The sequence below is a fragment of the Suncus etruscus genome, chromosome 1 (genome assembly GCF_024139225.1).
Source record: "Suncus etruscus isolate mSunEtr1 chromosome 1, mSunEtr1.pri.cur, whole genome shotgun sequence".
Lineage (NCBI taxonomy): Eukaryota > Metazoa > Chordata > Mammalia > Eulipotyphla > Soricidae > Suncus > Suncus etruscus.
This window is the reverse complement of record NC_064848.1, coordinates 192824052-192840129: the sequence shown is the minus strand read 5'-3', so window position 1 is coordinate 192840129 and position 16078 is coordinate 192824052. Positions and strand designations below refer to the sequence as shown.

At 53.2% G+C, this 16078-nt stretch overlaps 1 protein-coding gene across 1 annotated transcript in view; it reads right to left on the bottom strand.

Moving 5' to 3' along the window:
* WNT3 (Wnt family member 3) overlaps positions 1 to 16078 on the bottom strand; it is a 41275-nt gene that overhangs the window by 8036 nt on the left and 17161 nt on the right. Inside the window, exon 2 of the mRNA XM_049780657.1 lies at positions 1238 to 1479. Within this exon, the coding sequence (XP_049636614.1) occupies positions 1238 to 1479 (242 nt within the window). The remainder of the gene's footprint in view (positions 1 to 1237; positions 1480 to 16078) is intronic.

Genomic DNA, 16078 nt, shown 5'->3' with positions numbered 1-16078 from the left:
AACCGCCACCACTTGGCCCCAATTAGAGGCCAAGCCTTTCATGTAAACAAGGAATAATTAGCTTTGGTAATAGAAGCATAAACAGAAACATCATCCATTGATTCGCTAATTGCCCTGCGGTCCTCTTACAATGGCCGTGGGTCAGGCTGGCCCAGCCCACCTGAGGCCCCAAAGAGGGAGCCTGTACTCTGAAAAGGGGTTCTGCTCTCACTCCTTGCAGGACCTACTGGCCCTCGGATCCCTTTTCCCTTTCTTTTTCTGAAGTGTATATAAGAGGATGGAGGGCTGGTTCGCCCAGGAAACGATAGGGGAGAAGGGTGTCACAAATTCCAGAACCTCTTGGTTTCTCTGAGCATCACCTGACTTCAGCCCAGGAGCCCTGAACCCTAAAGCTGCCTTCACCGGAGTATTTGTCCCTCCTCCCTCTGCTGCATTCTCTGTCCTTAGTGCAGTGCTTCTCAAATAGTGGGGCGAGCCGCCCCCCGGGGGGGGGGGGATGAGGCTCCTTAAAGGGTGGCGCGTTTGACCTCAGCAAACACTGTCATAACAAGCTAAGCCCCGTGTTTATGTCTCTGTATGTCGCTGGAGCTGAGAGTAGCTGTGTCCTGCTTCAAACCCCACTTCCAAAAGCTATGCATTGCAAAACGAGCTCATTGGAGCCATTCATCCAGACATCACCTCTGATTAAAAAAGCAGCTCAAATTATTTTATATATTTTTGTTTTGCAGGTTAAAGCTTTTTAAATAAAGATACTATTTACAGTCACGCTGGGGGGGGGAAATATTTTCTTCTTCCTAGGGGGGCATGACAGAAAATAAATGAGAAGCACTGCCTTAGTGGCTCCAGGTTCAAAGTCGAGTCCCTGAGTGGTCGTTTGAGGGCACAGTCAGCGCCTGCAGCCAGCAATGACCCCCCCACCTCCCCGCAGGCTCAATCCAGCATCTCTATCCTGGCATGCTGTTGCCACCAGCCCTGGCAGTTTTGTCTCCCCCAAGACACTTCACACAGCCTCAGGAGAACATCACAAATGTCCACTTCAAAGCCCCCAGGTAGGGCTGGACATGGAGTGTGAAGGAGGCTGCCTGAGGCCAGGAGGGGTTAAAATGTTCCCAGGCTGCCTGGGAAGGTGCCCACAGAGGGAGCCAACCCACTCTCCGTGGAGACCAGAGCAAAACCCTCCCCGGCACCCCGGAGCCCAGCATGGGGCCCCAGCACCCTTCCAGCAGGGAGTCATTACCTTTGTCCAGGACGGGCCCAAAGATGGCCAGGCTGTCATCTATGGTGGTACAATTCCAGCGGCGGCCCCGGAACTGATGCTGGCACTCCTGGATGCCCAGTTTCACGCCCTCGGCCACGCTGGGCATGATCTCGATGTAGTTGCGGCAGAAACGCAGCTGCTTGGGGACCAGGCCGGGGATGGAACCGCAGAGCAGAGGCTGTGAACCCAGTGATGTGTATTGCTGGCCCAGGGCCAGGGACCTGCAGGCAGACAGGACAGCGGTACTGAAGCAGGGTCAGATGGGCAGCAGAAGCTGCAGGACCTTGAACACTAGATGTGGCTCTGTGACCTCAGGGACACTCACTCACACCTGAAGAACAGAACCATCATCTAGGGGCATGGTGGCCTGCAGCCCAGGTGACGGGGCCCATAGGAACCCAGGTGAGCGCCGCAACCACTTCCCTGGCAAGCAACAAAGATTAGGTAGGAATCTTGATTTCTGGAGGCTACCAATGGTCTGCAGGATGGAGCCCCACCTAAGAATGGGGGGAGGCAGGAGCTGGTCCAACCCAGCCCCCCACATAGAAGGCAGGTGCCTCCATCCTGCAGGGAGAAGGCAAAGACTGGGTTTCTTTCCAAATGAAGAGACACAGGGACAAAACAGACTGTGTCATGTCTCTGTGCTGTGAGGGAAGCTGTCCACCTGGGGCTGCTCTGGGGCAGCCAGAATGGGAAGAAGGGCCCATTTCCCACCAGGTTGAGTGACAGAGGAATCACATCTGGGGGTGTAAAGGGAGCATTTATTAGACATTGCCAGATCTTGGAGGAAAATAAACGGATAGGAGGATGGAGTGATAGCACAGCAGTAGGGCATTTGCCTTGCAGGTGGCCAATCCAGGACAGACCCAGGTTTGATTCCTTGCATCCCATGGTCCCCTGAGCCTGCCAGGAGCGATTTCTGAGTGCAGAACCAGGAATAACTCCTGAGCGCTGCCGAGTGTGGTCCCAAAACCAAAACTAATTAGTTAATTAATTAAAAAACAAACGGGTGGATCCCAAGAAGGGCTGAATGACTGAGTCTTTTTTTTTTGTTTGTTTGGCTGGTTTGGGGGTCACACCTGGAGGTGCTCTGGTGCTACTCCAGGCTTTGCACTCAGGAATTTCTCCTGTAGTACTCTGGGGACCATAGGAGATGCTGGGGATTGAATCCATGTTGGCTGTTTGTAATGCAAGTGCCTTCCCCACTGTACTGTGGCTCCAGCACCTGAGGCCTTTATAGCTACTCTGGCTTTGGCCCCTTCCCCTGTCACCTTTGATCCTCACAGCAGCCCCCATGGCTCAGAAGGATGTTCTGTAGCCCCTCTCTGGGTCTAGCGGAGCCTACAGGATGAATCACCACAATCCCTAGGCCATCCTGCCTGCTGGGTTCTAGGGAAGAGAAGGCCCTGGCATGTCTTCATGTTATACCTCAGTACTGGGCTCTTCCTCAACTGTACAGAGAAGGTAGATCCCCAGAACCTGCCCAGCAGATCACCCCTGTTGCTCCTGCTGTAAGCAGAAGAGCACAGCTGCAGCAACCATCAGAAGCCTGTGAGTTGCAGCTGGCCGATGGTAGGACTAGAGCATCCATCTGGGATGTGCTGATAGCATCATGGCAAATGTCTGATGGAGGCACCGCATGCCCACCTTCCTGAGTACATTGTGCAAATGAGCAAGTGAGCATGAGGAGGCCTGGAGCCATGCCAGTTGCCTAGTATGTAGCACTGAGCCTCTCAGTGTTTCTGTGCCTTTTCGCATGCTCTTTCTTTACCCAGCAGTCCTGGCAAGGGGAGCTGAGGTCTGGTCTGGTGTAGAAGACCACAGATGGGCCATCATAGGAGTGGGCACAGGAGAGGGATCCCCAAATGGGAATTAAAAAGCCCTGAATCATAAGTGGGTTCAGGAAAGAGAGGAGGGGGCTGGAGCGATAACACAGTGGTAGGGCGTTTGCCTTGCATGCAGCCAACCCCAGGCAGACTCCGGTTCGATTCCCGGCATCCCTTATGGTCCCCGGAGCCTGCCAGGAGCGATTTCTGAACACAGAGCTAGGAGTAACCCCTGAGCACTGCCTGGTGTGACCCAAAAGAAAAAGAAAAAATAGAGAGGGGAGTGGAGGCAGGATGTGGGAGGTTACCTACAAGTGGTCCCTTTTTTTTTTTTTTTTTTTTTTTTTTTTTGGTTTTTGGGCCACACCCGGCGGTCCTCAGGGGTTACTCCTGGCTGTCTGCTCAGAAATAGCTCCTGGCAGGCACGGGGGACCATATGGGACATCAGGATTCGAATCAACCACCTTTGGTCCTGGATCGGCTGCTTGCAAAGCAAACGCCACTGTGCTATCTCTCCGGGCCCACAAGTGGTCCGTTTAAAGCAGTGTGCTCTTGCCTCAGCAAAGGGCAGGGCCCAGCTCTACTCACCAGCTCCTGTGCTCTGCCCAGGCCCTTTGAGGTCCCCTTTGAGCTCCCCCATGGGTGCCCAAATAACTCTTGTGTTTGAAGGTAAGACCTAGCCAGCAGGGCCTTCACTCTCCATCAGCCTGGCCTCCTACCCTGCATGGTCAGACCTGGGATACTTCACCTCAAATACCAGGAGTCCCATCTTTGTCACCCTAACAAGCATCTGTCTGCCCTGCTTGCATATATCAGCCTGCTAACCTGCCACATGCCATCTGCTTCCTCTCACCTGCAGAGGGATAAGTGGGGCTACTTCTGCAGCTTAGCACCCAGCACCAGCTCTTCCATGGGGCACCTCATTCAGGCTCACAAGCGGTCTGCCTGGTGGGCGCTGTTTTACATGGGAGAAACTGAGGCACAAAGCATCCAGTTGACAGGCAAGGAATTCCCGAGTTTCTGTTGCTCCTTATATGAACCTGGCACCCCACGGCAGATAGGATACTTGCCTGGCATGCAACCTTCTCAGGTTTGATTCCTGATATCCTACATGATCCCTCCAAAATAACAGGAGTGATCCCTAAGTTCAAAACCAGAGATAATTCCTGAGCACTTCCAGGTGTGGCTCCAAAATAAAATAAAACCAACCAAATGTGAACTGGCTCTAGCCTCTCCTCCAGGCCACCCTGTCCCCTCCCCAGGGCTGCCTGCATCCCTCTAGCCCTACCCTCTCCTGCCTGCCAAACTTGCACAATTGCCGACCACTCTGTGCCTCAGTTTCTCATCCATGAGCTCGATGTGGTAGGTGACCACGTGAGTGGAGGCAATGGGACACATGTGCGCTGCCCTGTGCTTATGGGAAATGTCTTTCCCAGCACCTATTGCTCATTACCACCAAGCTCATTCTTCCTTCCCTCCCCTAGGGTGGCCTTCCTGCCCAGCCTGGCACAGCTGGAACCAAGTGGGTCCCTCCTATGGCAGACTCAGCTGCAGTGACTGGACAGGACTGGCCTCTGCAGGGGTCCGGGTGTGCAGGCATTTGCCGGATGCATCAGTGCAGACCTCATCTCCCACCCCACATCCTACGGGTGATTATGAGGGACCTCTGGGCAGGGCTTAGCTCTGTGCCAGGCCTGTGTGGGGGCTGAGGCTATGGGCCAGGTTTCTGGGACACAGTGGCCTCCTCTAGACACCAATTGGCACCGCTTTTGGACTGAGTTTCTGCCCCGTGCTGCCTAGACCTGAATTCCAGCACCATGCATTCCCCATGTTGGTAGTACCAATGGGGTGACAGGGAGCTCCAGGTTTGGGATTGGGTTTGCCCAGCTTGTTCCACAGAGCTATCTGTTTCCTTTTGTACCTGGAGGGCCCTCACACCCCCAGTGGTGTCACACAATCCCCTTCTACCTGAATTTGGGGGTCCTACTGTTTCAAAGGTCTCTAGGAGCCCCAGACAGAAGCCACTTTTCTGTGCCTGTTTCCCTGATAGATATTCTTAGAGAGTCTCCTATTCCTCTGGCTGAGTCCATGCTCCCACCTCCTCCACTCCCCACACTTGCTCCCCCATCCCAGCCACATGCACACATGACTACTAGAGGTCCAGACACAAGATAAAGGAGTTGATTCTCAAGGCTCGAGCCATAGTACAGCATGTAGGGCACTTGCCTTGCGAACAGCTAACCCAGGTTTGATCCCTGGCATCCTATATGATCCCGAGTGATTCCAAAGCACAGAGACAAAGGAAGGAAGGAGGGCAAAAAGGCAGGTTGACTGGAAGGTTGACTGTCTCTCAAGGGAAGGAGCAAAGGAATGAACAGTCTCCTGAGAGCTAATCTGACTCCCCATCATCTTGCAGCCCCTCAACCCCACTCACAGGCCTGCGGCATCCGGAGGTTCTGCCCCCACACAGGACAAGGCTCCTCAGTTCCGCTGAGGAAATTCTTTCGCTGAGGGCTCGAGACATGGTCGTGCTCCCAAGGGAAGGAGAGACCCGCCTGGCACGGGCAGCTGGTGCGGGGGAGGGCAGAGGGCACTTTCAGGCCTTCTCAGATGGGCAGGGGCTATTTATACCTGGCTCTAGGCCTATCCCAAGCTTGCCCCCACCTTCTGAGGCGAGCTCACCCACCACCACAGCCTCCCACTGCCAGCAGGGTCTGGGCGGCCTGGTGAGGGGTAGATGCTGGCAAGCACCCAAAGGGCTGCTGAAGATCTTAGCCCTGACCTCTCGGGGTGACCCTTGTGCAAAAAGGCCTCAGAACTTGCTTCATTAGTCTCTCATTTCTGCATACTACAGGCCACACACACATATCCACACAGCTACAAACACACACATATATAAGCACACACATATGCAAAATTTTGCACAATCACATATACAGACATTCATATATATATATATATATGTACTCATATACTCAAACATACGTTTACACACTTACTCTTGCACACATGCGCACATATACACAATCTCACATGTTCACATACAAACCCACACTCATGTCACTCACTCTCACACACTCTCACACCATACACACGCTCACACAGCTTTCTTTTTTTGGGGGGGTCACTCTCGGTGGCAGTACTCTGGGGTTCCTCCAGGCTCTGTGCTCAGAAATCACCCCTGGCAGGCACGGGGGACCATATGGGATGCCGAGATTCGAACCACCATCCGTCCTGAATAGGCTGCATGCAAGGCAAATGCCTTCCCATTGTCACACAGCTTTGTTTATAGAGTCGCTTGAGTCCAAGGCAAAGCCTTGTTTCAATTCCTCCACCAGGTATCTTGAGCTCCAAGCAACCCTCGAACAGGCACTAGATGTGGCCTCCAAAACAAGCAAAAAGAATGGGTTTACTCTCCAAACCCAACTGGAAGCTTCTCAGACACCCAGACTCATTTTATCTGGAACCTCCCAATATTCTGGGGTTTCACACATTAGAGGAGCCGGAGTCACTGAGCCTCCAGCTTCTTTAGCTGTGGATCAGCAACCCTTTGGGGTCACGTAGCTAAATGTGAGGGGAGGGTTCATGAAAAATATGGCAACCGTAAAAGGTTTCTGAATGTAAAATAGCTAGAAATTGAATCCAAATCTACCAAGTCATGGATCTGAAGCATGTCAACAGCACTTGAGGGGCTGCATTTCTTAGGTGAAAAATGGTCATAAGCGGAAGAAGTTGAAGACATTTTGTTGTTGAAGATGTTTTGTTCTAGTTTAGGGTATTTGTAAGTTTTTCCAAGTCACTTTTCCCAAATGGAACTACAGGCAACCTCCCCTCTCCTCCCTATACCCAAAACAAACTTCTCCCTCAAATATTTAAATACAGGACAGGAGCTGTAGCACAGCTGGTAGAGTACTGGCTTTGAACATGGCCCACCTGGGCTGGACCTCCAGCATCCTATATGGTCCCCTGAGCACTGCCAGGAGCTCAGAGCCAGCACAGAGCCAGGAGTAAACACTACTGGATGTGGATCCAAAAAACAAAATTGAAATACAGAATTACCATATCCAGCAGTTCCAACCCTAGGTCTCGCTCCAAGGAAAACAGGGACATCCCAGGTCTTATTATACACAACAAACAAAAGTGGAAAATACCCCGAGTCCCTTGATGGATAAATAGGTAGATGAGTGTGGTACATCCATTCACTGGAATATTACACAGCCAAAAAGAGAGAGATGGTATTGGTATCTGTTATGGTCTGGCTGAACCTCAAGCTCACTAGTCAAGTGAAATGGATCCATTGCAAAAGCACAGACCTATTTCCTGGAGGAGGCAACTCGCTGACAGTCAGTCACAGCAGGGGAGAGGGGTGCTGTTGCTTAATGGGGAGAGTTTCTGTCTGGGATGATGAAACGTATTGGAAAGAGATGGTGGTGCCAGTTTCACAACACCTAGTCGCCTTCACGCCACTGAACTATGGCCCAAGAATGGGACCATCATTGGGATGGGTGGGGCAGGCCTTCCCTTGGCCCCACCTATGGCCCCTCTGGGGGATGCAAATGCCACAGGGATAAAAAGGAAGGTCGCCCAGCCCAATGGGTGGGACTATGCAAGACAGATCTGGGGTACAGCCCCGGAGGCTCTGAGGCACCCTTCCTTTTCCTGATAGTGTTGGGGTGAGCCCCACAGCCGTGCCTTTCTGACTCAGCTTTGCCCATGACAGGGCGACCTGTCCCACCATGTCAGTCCCACCTCTCGTACAACTCAGACCCAAAGACCTTTGGACTCTGCCAGCTGGTGAGCTGGGTGCCCCAGGAGGGAGTGGGGGGCAGGAGACGCCCAAACCACATAACCTGTGCTTACAGCTCTTTCTCTAGAGAAAATCCTACAATGGCTCTGCATCCCAGCATTCTACTCCCCATGGGCTTTGAAGCAGCCATCAGTTCTTCTCTGCTTCTGGTGGAAAGGGAAGTTGGAAATTTCCAGAAGGGGAAGGGAAAAAAAAATCTTGAAAATAGGCAGAATGTTAGCTTTAGACCTTTGTGTCAAGGCCCCTCAAGGCTGGTGGGCACCAGAAGGGAAGCCTGGCAAGCTCAGAGAGGATGGACTGGTGTCCATTTGAGCCATTGCTGCTGGCCTTCCCAGAGTTCCTGGGGCCCTGACACACATCAGCCAGCAGCAGCAGCAGCAGCTCCTGAGGTTACAGTGGCTGCAGGGTTCCAAAGCCCCGAGCATACTCAGACACCAGGGCCACTCTCCTCAGGCAGCTTGGGAAGGCACCCAGACCCCAACCCTGCCATGATTTGTTCACTGGGCATCAAGTCCTCAGGATTATCCAGCCAGCAAAGGTTGGGGGGGGGGGAAGAATCTGGAGATAAATCAGTGAAGTAGTACCATCCCCAGAGCACCCACAGCCAAGGGGATCCAGGCTTCCCATTGGGATTCCCAGCCTGGGTCAGGCCAGTCTCCTCCCGCCATATTTCATCCCTGCACAATGACTCAACACAGTTTTCAGTTTTAGTTCTGGGTTATTTTGGTTTGAGGATTACACCCAGTAATGCTCAGGGGCTACTCTCCACTCAGTTCTCAGGGGATCCCTCCTGGCCATGTTTTAGGGTGAACAGGGATTGAACATGGGCCTCCTGCATGTCAAGTAGTGCAGACCATTGAGTGGAGTGATGGTGGTGATGGTTCCGAGTCAGGCCGAGTGCCAGGCACGGGGACAGGGAGAGGAAGCAAGACACACCCACAGCGCGCGTGGACCGGAGGCTGTTGTTAATCCTGGCTAGTTCTCGGCAGCTGCGGGCTGAGTAGGCGCACGAAGGGCACGATCAGTGGTGTGTAATTCACGAGCCACAAGACATGCTGCAGACAGAGGGCACAGGGGTGGGGAGGATGCAGGGAAGGGATGAGGGGGCCTCTGGAAGGTGCCACTGCTGAGCGAGGAAAGACAGGGCCTGGCAGCGTCATGCCAAGATGGGTCTCAGGCACATTACCTGCCCCCCCTTGCCTAAAGGGCTGAGTACCACCCATGGAGTCCACATAGACTTGGGGTCCATACAAACCTGAAGAGCAGAGGCAGGTGCTGGATGGCTGTGAGAAGTACCAGGAGGACACCCAGAATACAGAGACAGTGTTTGCCCAGAAAGCAATTGAACTTGGGAGGAAAGACAAAGGGAGTTGAGAAACCCGTGGATTTGGGGCACCATATCAGACAGTGTAGGGGTGTAGGGAGGACTCCAAGGGAAAGATCTAAGCCCCTTTGCCTAGGATCCTGAGCTTTGTGTGGCACCCAGGAGGGTTTAAATGACTGGGGAGTCTCCTGGGAACTTTCGGTGCCATGTGCCATTGGAGGGGCCCCCAAGAAAGTTAGAAGACAGGGTCAGAGAGATAGCACAGCGGTAGGGCTTTTGCTTTGCATGTGGCTGACCTGGGAGGGACCCAGTTCTATTCCTGTCATCCCATATGGTTCCCCAACATGCCAGAGGCAATTTCTGAGTGAAGAAGCCAATAGTGATTCCTGACCGCCACTGGGTATGGCCCCCAAACCAGTCAATCAATCAATCAATCAATATTTTTTTTTGGTTTTTCGGGCCACACCCGTTTGATGCTCAGGGGTTACTCCTGGCTAAGCGCTCAGAAATTGCCCCTGGCTTGGGGGGACCATATGGAATGCCAGGGGATCGAACTGTGGTCCTTCCTTGGCTAGCACTTGCAAGGCAGACACCTTACCTCTAGCGTCACCTCGCCAGCCCCTCCATCAATATATTTTTTAAAAACGCTAGAAGACAGGGTTGGAGGTCATCTAATGGGAAGTGAACTTCACCTCAGCTCCCCCTCAGCCTCTGTCTGCCCTCTGTCCACTGCCAAGAGCAGAGCCCCCTAACTCTTTTTTCAGTCCCGAGACCCTTCTGGACTCTCCCTCAGGTTGGCCTGACTGGAAATGCCTCTGGGGATCCCCTGCTAGACTAGAAGTTCTGTAAGACATGGCCAAGGTCACGGGAAACCTGGTGGAAATAAACAGGGGCACTAGGGTCCAATGTGAAGGTGATGGAGAAGTCCAGGCCAGTGGGGCAAATATCTGCCCCTCAAAAAAAAAAATCTAAAAGGATCTGGAATGGATCCTTCTATCCAGTAGAGGACAGATAGGTCTGGACCAAGAGGCAGTACAGAGATTAAGTAAAGCCTTGGGCCGGAGCGATAGCACAGCGATAAGGCATTTGCCTTGCAAGCAGCCAACACAGGACAGAACCTGGTTTGAATCCCAGCATCCTATACGGTCCCCCGAGCCTGCCAGGAGTGACTTCTGAGTGCAAAACCAGGAATAACCCTTGAGCACTGCTGAGTGTGACAAAAATATAAAAAATAAGGCCTTGATTTGCTAAGATGAGGATATGGCCTTGTCAGTGATTCAAATCCCAGCACTGCATATGCTCTCCCAAGCACCACTAGGGTGGCCCCTGAACATTTCTGAGAGTGCCGCATTCCCCAACTCCCCAAAAAAGAAAGAAATCACAGGAAAAGTCAGGACTGACAGGGTCATGGGTCAGGGTTCTTCTCTCCTTAAACTTTACTGACACAATTTATCATTTCCCCCACCTCACCACCTCCACTCCGACTGGCTTTTACGATCCCACCACCACCACTATTGACTTCCAGAAAGGGTCCTTTTTGGGACCATCAGGTCCCTGGGAGGAGGTGAATGGTGACTCCAGAGAACCCAGAAGGGTCAACTCCCTGGGCAACAGGGAAGGAAGAGGGGGTGTGAGCAGATAAGGTGGGAGGGATGGAGTTTGTGTCCCCTGCACCCTAGAAAGCCAGTAGGTATCTTTGGGGCCAAGAGGGAAGATAGGAAAGCGGAGGGAGGGGCGGTGCCTGGCTGGAATGTTCCAGCTTCTGAATTCTGCACAGCAGCTCCCTGAGCGCCTGGCCTGGGGCTGGCGCCTGATCTGATAAGCAGTGACAGGGCTGCCTGAAGAATGTTCCAGCCTGTTTCTGCAGTGCGGGCACAGAAGCAGCCCCCATGTGAGGAAAACGGAGCTGAGCCCCTGCGGCCAGATTGGGGGGCGGGGTGCAGAGCAGGATGAAGGGACCCAGGGGGAGAGAAAGACTGGAGGAGAAGCGGCAGGCCAGGCAACTGTGGGTGGGTGATGTGGGGGTCATGAGCGAGGGAGCCAGCTCCTCTAGGCAGACTGGGACCAGAAAGACTGGCAGGAGCAAAGTAGGGTTCAGAGGAGTCTGAGCTTTTCTGGGAGTCCAGAGAGGAGTAAGAGGCAGCTACTCCCAAACTCCAGGGTGCCCCAAGAATCCCCATAGCACTGGTTGAATGGGGGGAAACCATTCCCCAGGTTGGTGCTCAGAGCCACAAGACTTAGGATTCAAGGTGAGCCACAGCCACAGCAATTTCAGGGGACCCTGCATCTTGGAGCAAGGCCTATAGCTCTTCTGTCTACCTATGAAGGAGCAGCCCTGGCTGGCTGGGGAACCCCACCTCCACGGCAGCTGTGCCTCTCCAGAGCCCTGAGTGGGAATGTAGGTCCCGCACAGGAGACACGAAACATTCTAGAAGCCCTGGGAGACCAGGCATCCAGGGTGTTCACTGGGATGGGGAGGTGCAAGAGAAGGACCAGCAGCCTGAAAAGTTCCTAACTGGTCCCCCACTGGCCAACAGGTGGGCACGGGGTTCATCCCCACAAAGCTGAGTTCAGAAACTACCCCGATTTCTGCGTGGGTGGGAGGTGGCACCCCCAAGGATTGCTCTGGCCAGAGATGCTTCACCCGTATCTCACCCAGCTTCAACCAGTGACTCATTCACAGGTCAGGGATGGAAAAGCAGACCAAAATCAAAACAAGGTGGAAAAGGTGTGTCAAGGTAGTACTGCAGGTAGGGCACTTGCCTCTCACGAAGACATCCTCGGCATCCCATATGGTCCCCTGAACCCACCAGGAATGATACCCGAGTGAGATACAAGCCATGAGCACCATGCAATGTGACTCCCTGCCTCAAAGCAAAACAAAACACAGAGCTAGGAGTAAGCCCTGAGCATAGAGTCAGAGGTGATCTCTGGGCACAGGGCAAGGAGTGGCCCAAACTACGCAGGATGTGGTGTCCAGACAGAACTATCAGATCCTGCCCATGTGCAGGCAGCAGTGGAGTCTCTGAACCACTGCAGCTCCCACCCTGGTCCTGAGTCTGTCCTGCTGCCCACGGGGCATATGCATGGCAAGTGCTCCTGGGAGGCACTCAGGGTAGTGCTCCATGCTCAGCTGGTGCTTTTCTTTTTTTTTTGGGGGGGGGGCCACACCCGGCGTTGCTCAGGGGTTACTCCTGGCTGTCTGCTCAGAAATAGCTCCTGGCAGGCACGGGGGACCATATGGGACACTGGGATTCGAACCAACCACCTTTGGTCCTGGATCGGCTGCTTGCAGGGCAAACACCGCTGTGCTATCTCTCCGGACCCTCAGCTGGTGCCTTTCAAGGCGGTAATTTCCCTGCATTCCTGCCTGCCACCCCTACCCCTGCACCTGGGCTCCCCTCCCCTGTGCAAGTTCAGAGGGTGGGGCCTCTCTCAAACTCCTTGGTCAAGGGCAGGAGAGGCAGAGCCTCAGCACTTCCCTGCCTCCTCCCACCCACTCACACCCTTGGGTGCTGCGCTGCTCCTTACACCCTGTCGTGGCTTTCCTCTTGCCACAGGCTTGGCTTTGGGCAGATTCAGTCAGCACCACCAAGAGCTGCATGGAGGTCCAGCATGGACCCCAGCAAAGTCCTGGTTCATGTTCTAACTGCCAAGGGGGCATGAAATTGTTGGGGAGGGGGACCCTCAACACTGGCTGCAAAACAAAAAAAAAAAGGAAGAAAGGGCCCAAGGAAGCAGCCCTGAGACAGGGAGTTAGATTGGGGTCCTGCTGAGAAGCTCAGCTCAGTTCCTGACACTTCACAGGGTCCCCTGAGCACAGAGCCAGGCGTGACTATCCCTAAGCACAGCCAGGTATGACCCCAAACACCTCACAAATCAGAGCAAAACCAACTATGCCCCAGACAGGGTGGTGCCTAGTGAGAGAGTCCATGCCCTGTGAAAATGAGGTCGGCTGGGGGATCAATTCCTGAGATCTAACAACAACAACAACAACAATAATAATAATAGGGCCGGAGAGATAGCATGGAGGAAAGGCATTTGCCTTGCATGCAGAAGGACAGTGGTTTAAATCCCGGCATCCCATATGGTCCCCCAAACCTGCCAGAAGAAATTTCTGAGCGTAGAGCCAGGAGTAATCCCTGAGCGCTGCTGGGTCTGACCCCAAAAAACAAAAACAAATAACAACAACAACAACAACAAGTGCGTGTGACTGGCTTGGTGCCCTCTTTGGACACAGAAGCCCTCTGTAGCAGCTCACAGCTGTGGAGTCCCACCGGATGGGACACACAGCAGGGCCTGCTCCATTCACCTGCCTGGGCCACCCTTCGCCCACTCCCACAAAACCCTCCTGTCTCTGCCCTCCACAGGATAGGCCCCTCACACTCTCTCCCAGCCTCACACATTCCCCTGAGCAACTGGGACACCCTACCCTGATGCTGCAGTCCTCAGTCAGGGCTTAGCCAAGCCCCTCTGCCCATTCATTTGAACCACTGAACCTAGAAGCTATTACCTGGTCACGGCTTCCTGGAATACCCATAATGCAACATTCCAGAAAACTCATAGACACTAGGGAAAGGCAAAGTCAAAAAGTGCGCCTTAAGGGGCCAGAATGATAGCCCAGTTGGTAGGGTGCTTGCCTTGCACGCAGCCAACCCAAGTTCGATTCCTGGCATCCCATATGATACGCCAGGAGTGATTCCTGAGTGCAGAGCCAGGAGTGAATCCTCAGCAGTACTAGATGTGGCTCAAAACAAACAATAAATAAAATAAAGATGCTTCAGGTATGTTTGTTTGACTGGGTACAACATCCTCCCCCCCCCCCCACACACACAAAAAGCTGGAGAAGGCTTAATAAGGAAGAAAGCACCGAGAAAACTCTGCTCTAAGGTACTCAGGACGGCACTGGCACCAAAATGGTTATTAATAACAACAATGGTGATATGCATCGTATTGAGCCCTGCCTAGTGCTGGGAGTGGTGGAAAGCACCTTCACTGAAGAAATCTTTTAACGTGCTGAAAATCTGAGGTCATTATTTCCTCTTTGACGGTGATGACAGGTTCAGAGAGGCTGTCATTCTCTGGGTCACACAGCATAGCAGTGGTGGCACTGAGGAAGCTACTTAAGGGAGACAGGGAGTTTATGAGGAGAAGAATGTGTGACTCAATCTGAGAGCAGCCTGAGGGAGGAGGATGGAAGGAAACAGGAGGGATCCTCTGCAGGCTGTTACCTGGGGGTACCAGCCAGAATTCAGCACTGGGCCACTGGCCTGCACCTCAACCTCTTGTCTTTCGGATGGTGCCATACGGGGTTGGACTTTCCTCCTTGGAGCTTATTCCTCACTCTCTCAGGGCATCTTGGGGGAGGAGGAGAGTTTGAGGGTTGGGGGGCTCGAGGATCACCCCACTCCAATTCAAGGCCCCTCCGAGGGCCCAAGCCCAGATGTCTACAGGGACACAGGCATCCTTCTAGAATCTTCCAACACTTTCTAGCATCTTCTAGCTGGTCAAACATTTTCCCCTGCCCTGAAATCATATCTATTCTCCCCTCCTACTTTATTTATTTATTTGTTTGTTTTTGAGTCACACCTAGTTGTGTTTAGGACTTTCTCCTGGCTCTGCACTCAGGGATCACACCTGACAGAGATCACACCAGGATCATCTCAGAAAAACCATTTGGGATGTCAAGAATCAAATCCGGGTCAGACATGTGCAAGACAAGTATCCTACCCACTGTACTATCACTTTGGCCCCCTCTACTGTCTCTTTACAAAGGTGGTTCAGACAGGGCATGACCACAAGCCACTAAGTCCTTCTCTGGGACCCCTGGATCACACAATGGGGTCCTCCACTGTTCGCCCAGCTTCCTCCTCACAGACCATTCTTTTTTTTTTTTTTTTTTTTTTTTTGGTTTTTGGGTCACACCCGGTGGTGCTCAGGGGTTACTCCTGGCTATCTGCTCAGAAATAGCTCTTGGCAGGCACGGGGGACCATATGGGACACCGGGATTTGAACCAACCACCTTAGGTCCTGAATCGGCTGCTTGCAAGGCAAACACCGCTGTGCTATCTCTCCGGGCCCTCACAGACCATTCTTGCCCTGCCCTGAATTGGGAGCAAGAGGTCCCCAAGCCAGTTTCCCTCGAAGACCTCATTCTGGAAGAGGGCACATAGGCACAGGACAGAGGACATGAGCACAGAGACAGGCACTTGCAGGTTGCTCTGGGAGACAGTGAAGGAGCTGTGTGGGGTGTGTGGCCTTCTGAGGGGACATATTTGTTTTCCCCCAGAGCTGGCGTGGCACTCAGGGCCTCCCACAGACACAAGGCCAGCAAAGCCACCTCCCAGCCAAAGAGGGATATTTGTGCTGGAAATAGAGGGAAGAGGAAGGGAAGAGCAAGGGCACTTTGGGGCTGGCTATGACACCCAAGGCAGAAGTGCAAGAGGAGGAGACCAGGACTCTGCTGACGAGTTTCAGTTCCACAGGCTGGGAAGTGAGGGCTCTCTGGGTATAAAGCCCCCTAGGCCCCCCAGAAAGGCACCTGGTAGAGCCAGAAGGAACACTGGGGTCCCCTGGCTCAGCCTGCTGTGGTGCTGGATGCAGAACTCCACCTTGGGGGACACCCACACTCTTCCCACTGGCTCATAAGTTCCTATTTGGGGGGTAGGTTGGAAAGGAGTTGGAGGCAGGTGCCCCCACAAGTCTCAGGGAATTGGTGGAAAGGAGAGAAACGGTGATAGTATAATAGGTAGGGTGTTTGCTTTGCACGCAACCAACCTGGGTTTGATCCCCGGCATCCCATATGGTCCCCTGAGCCTGCCAGGAGTAATTTCTGAGCACAGAGCCAGAAGTAATACCTAAGC